Source organism: Alosa alosa, chromosome 21 (genome assembly GCF_017589495.1).
Source record: "Alosa alosa isolate M-15738 ecotype Scorff River chromosome 21, AALO_Geno_1.1, whole genome shotgun sequence".
NCBI lineage: Eukaryota > Metazoa > Chordata > Actinopteri > Clupeiformes > Clupeidae > Alosa > Alosa alosa.
In genome coordinates, this window is record NC_063209.1 from 23,033,733 (window position 1) to 23,038,732 (window position 5,000).

The following is a 5,000-nucleotide window of genomic DNA, read 5'->3' on the forward strand; positions in this document are numbered from 1 at the left end:
CCACACCAGGTCAGCAGACCACACAGACCACTACACCACACCAGGTCCAGCAGACCACTATACGACACCAGGTCCAGCAGACCACTACAGACCACACCAGGTCTAGCAGACCACTACAGATCACTACAGACCACTACAGACCACACCAAGTCCAGCAGACGAGTGGACTGTAGCACCACAGCTACACCAGGCCAGCGCAGGTCCCAGGCCACAAGCACTCACTGGGTGCAGACGTGCTTGTGCATGTGTCTTGGACACCACGTGTGTATGTCTGTGTGCAATTATGTCTAATTGTACATGAATGTGCACTGTATGCGTGTTTGTGTGTGAGAGTCTAGGAGTACATGGATGTGTGTGTCAGTGAGATTGTTGTGGGCGGATGGGACACAGGTAGCAATGTAGCAGGAGAGGAGTTGTACAGCTCATCACTCGACCAGGTCCAGCAGACCACTACAGACCACTACACCACACCAGGTCCAGCAGACCACTACACCACACCAGGTCCAGCAGACCACTACAGACCACACCAGGTCCAGCAGACCACTACAGACCACTACACCACACCAGGTCCAGCAGACCACTACAGACCACACCAGGTCCAGCAGACCACTACAGACCACTACACCACCACCAGGTCCAGCAGACCACACTACAGACCACACCAGGTCCAGCAGACCACTACAGACCCACTACACCACACCAGGTCAGCAGACCACTACACCACACCAGGTCAGACCACAGACCACTACACCACACCAGGTCCAGCAGACCACTACAGACCACTACACCACACCAGGTCCAGCAGACCACTACACCACACCAGGTCCAGCAGACCACTACAGACCACACCAGGTCCAGCAGACCACTACAGACCACTACCCCACACCAGGTCCAGCAGACCACTACACCACACCAGGTCCAGCAGACCACTACACCACACCAGGTCCAGCAGACCACTACACCACACCAGGTCCAGAAGACCACTACAGACCACTACACCACACCAGGTCCAGCAGACCACTACAGACCACACCAGGTCCAGCAGACCACTACAGACCACTACACCACACCAGGTCCAGAAGACCACTACACCACACCAGGTCCAGCAGACCACTACAGACCACACCAGGTCCAGCAGACCACTACAGACCACTACACCACACCAGGTCCAGCAGACCACTACAGACCACTACACCACACCAGGTCCAGCAGACCACTACACCACACCAGGTCCAGCAGACCACTACAGACCACACCAGGTCCAGCAGACCACTACACCACACCAGGTCCAGCAGACCACTACACGACACCAGGTCCAGCAGACCACTACAGACCACACCAGGTCTAGCAGACCACTACAGATCACTACAGACCACACCAGGTCCAGCAGACGAGTGGACTGTAGCACCACAGCTACACCAGGCCAGCGCAGGTCCCAGGCCACAAGCACTCACTCCGCTCCACATAAACTCCATTAATTAGCTGCTGACACAACCCAATCTCTCTCTCTCTCTCTGAGAGTGTCTTTTTGTTTCTCTCCCTGTCCCCCCTTCCTTCTCTCTCGCTCTCTGACAACGCTCTGGATTGCAGGCACAGCTAGGAGGGACGTGTGAGGCCGCGTGGCGAACTAACGTGAACCCAGATCGTCTCGTAGTCTCGCACGCCCGGCACCACCAAACACCCAAGCGTCCAAAACGCATTTATTAGATCGCCGCCTCTGGAGACCCAGGCTGATAGATTACTTGGATCAATCTGGCGTGTAAATGACCGCGTCCAGTCCCTCCCTGACCTGCTCGCACACCGCCCTATAAGAGACATCTATAGGCACCAGCTGCAAAAGGCTTCCAGCTGCGCTCGGACGAGCCCTGGTGGCACCTGGCTGGCACCGGTACCCCCAAACATGACCCCAAAGCAAAAACAAGGCAAACACTCTCAGTGGGTTACAACCCAGACATTGACCCAGTCACTTGGTGGGTGTAAAATTAGCTTTCTGTCTGTGTGTGTGTGTGTGTGTGTGTGTGTGTGTGTGTGTGTGTGTGTGTGTGTGTCTATCTAAATGGTTACAGACTGTTCTAAGATGAGGCTTACCCCCAAAGGTTGTGTGAAGGCGCCGGCAGCAGCTTGCTGCAGCTCTAACAAATGTACTGATGACAGACCGGTCGGTCAAGGAGGGTAGGAGGGGGATGGGTGTGTGTGTGTGTGCGTGTGGGGTCAGTTAACTCGGAGTTCTGCGCTTGTGTAACACATCTAAGAGCTACCGATTCCTAACGGCGGGTCGTCCAAACTCTGAGGGTCCGACAGCCGAGAGACCACATCCACAGAACCAGGGAAGAGAGAGAGAGAGAGAGAGAGAGAGAGAGAGAGAGAGAGAGAGAGAGAGAGAGAGAGAGAGAGAGAGAGAGAGAGAGAGAGAGAGAGCTGATATGCTGAGAAAATCCCTGGCTTGTCTGCTGACACTGATCCAAGAGTTTCCAGTGCTTGCTGCTTGACGTTTCTGAAGGTCAAAAACTTGGAGGTATCAAAGAAACAAAGGAGGGCCGCTAAAGCATTTCTTTTTTTTCCCAGCAGTTTTTTTTTGACCTTCTGTACCTTTCTGCTCCTCCAGCAAATGGCACCTCATCCATTCTACACAATCCAGTATCGTTTACGCAGCTGCATCAGCTACAGTTAGTAGGCCCAGTAGGCCATTTAATTGGACTACTGTCTTTGTCCCAGCATACAAGCACTGCAGGCAGATCGATTTATTGACAGAAGTATGTCCGACTGCGCCACGATACACCCCCTCTCAGCTTGTGAGTATCGGGTTTTTCCGGTGACCCGTTCGTCACAGACCAAACAATTGACAAACAATTTAGCTGGTGGCAAGTCAGTTCCATCACGATCCCTTGAGATGATGGTGTTTTCCTTAGGCTCACGCTTCTGTTACTTACTAGTCAAGGCCAGGGGAATTGTGGAGCATGCACATAGCACCCTAGCCAAGTTTGGGTCCATTTGAGCGATATAAGCACTTAAAGAGTAATTTGACTCTCAACTGCATCATCCAGTGTGTTGGACAGCTTTGAAAAAATCAATTTCGGATTTCTGGCGTGTGTGTGTGTGTAACACATCTAAGAGCCTTCTGATTCTAAGTGAGATGGATCAGGAAACTCTGAGGTCAGGCAGCCGAGACTCCATCCACAGAACCAGGGAGAGAGAGAGAGAGAGAGAGAGAGAGAGAGAGAGAGAGAGAGAGAGAGAGAGAGAGAGAGAGAGAGAGAGAGAGAGAGAGAGCTGATATGCTGAGAAAATCCCCTGGCTTGTCTGCTGACACTGATCCAAGGTTTCAGTGCTTGCTGCTTGACGTTTCTGGAAGGTCAAAAACTTGGAGGTATCAAGAACAGGAGGGACACATAAAGCATTTTTTTTTCCCAGCAGTTTTTTTTTTCGACCTTCTGTGCCCGTTCTGCTCCTCCAGCAAATGGCACCTCATCTGCATTCTGCTACAATCAGTACGTTTACATGCAGCTGCATCCAGCTACAGTTATAGGCCCAGTAGGCCATTTAATTGGACTACTGTCTTTGTCCCAGCATACAAGCACTGCAGGTAGTCTCGATTTATTGACAGAAGTATGTGTCCCGACCGCGCCACGTCACCCCCTCTCAGCTTGTGAGTGTCGGGCTTTTCCGAGTGACCCGTTCGTCACAGACCAAAACAATTGACAAACAATTTAGCTGGTGGCAAGTCAGTTCCATGCGATCCCTTGAGATGATGGTGTTTTCCTTAGGCTCACGCTTCTGTTACTTACTAGTCAAGGCCAGGGGAGAGAATTGTGGAGCATGCACATAGCACCTAGCCAAGTTTGGGTCCATTTGAACGTATAAACGCAAGAGTAATTTGACTCTCAACTGCATCATCCGAGTGTGTTAGTTCAACTTTGAAAAAAATCAATTCAGTGCGATTTCTGACGTGTGTTGTGTGTGTGTGTGTGTGTGTGTGTGTGTTTACATGTATTTTTCAAGTCTGGTTTAGTCGGACTAACACAATAATTCAACGGAATTTGGATTTGAACGTTGTATATGACATAAATGCAAAGCCAAGAGAATAGATTGGACAACAGAGTGAGACTTGTTTAAGGGATTGTGCCTGTGTATGGCAGGCTGTCAGAGTGGTGCTGTTTATGTTTATGTCAGATACAGATACAGATACAGATAGAGAGAGAGAGAGAGAGAGAGTGAGAGAGAGTCTGTAAGTGACTGAATGTGTGTGTGTGTTAAAAAGTGTGTCTGCATGCTTGTGCCAGACACCCAAAGAGTGAGTGAGTGAGTGTGAGTGTGAGTGTGAGTGTACCTTCTTCTCAGCCTCGTACTCTGCCCAGGCTGCCTTGCGTTCCTCCTCGCTGAGGGCCTCCTCCTCCTTGTGGTCCAGCAGCGAGTCGTGCTCGTGGTAGCCCACCAGCTGGTCCTTATGGTTCTGCAGCATCTCCGCCAGGAAGGGGTCCTGCAGGAGCACAGAGAGGGGACACGGGTCAGCACACACTCACACACACACACACACACACAACGGAGAAGGGCACCCGGTTTCTCACACACGCACACATACAGACACACACACACACAGAGACGCACACACTCTCTGTGTGGAGAAGAGGTGTGTATTCTCTTTTTTAGCATCTCTCTTAACACACACACACACACACACACAAACTCCAGGCTGTAACAGTGCTAAACCCATGCAGAGTGCAAGCCGTTGGCTGAGCAAAGACAGGACCAGGGCCTATCCAGAGCTCTCTGCTCATTATGCAATGTTCTAAAAACGTTAGCGTACGATGCTAACTGTTGAGGGAAGACACACATGGTACCTCTCTACTGGGCCTCTAAAACACGGCCGTCGTTGCCGCAGCGACCATTGTTATGGAAAACAATACCCAGCGTGAGGGCTGCGGTGGAGCGGCTGGTCGCGTTCATTGGTATTTCGCTTCGCTCGTTAGTTCATGCCATCGTTCAAGAGGTTCGGATTACCG

At 51.4% G+C, this 5,000-nt stretch overlaps 1 protein-coding gene across 6 annotated transcripts in view; it reads right to left on the minus strand.

The window, feature by feature from the left end:
- The window catches only part of atrx (ATRX chromatin remodeler), a 55,568-nt gene that overhangs the window by 7,351 nt on the left and 43,217 nt on the right, over positions 1–5,000 (minus strand). For 5 of the 6 annotated variants that reach the window (XM_048231045.1, XM_048231041.1, XM_048231042.1 and 2 more), the window contains one exon: positions 4,328–4,477. In XM_048231045.1, the coding sequence (XP_048087002.1) occupies positions 4,328–4,477 (150 nt within the window). Of the gene's footprint in view, positions 1–4,327; positions 4,478–5,000 lie in introns of those variants that run through there. The other variant, XM_048231044.1, reaches the window with a different exon arrangement.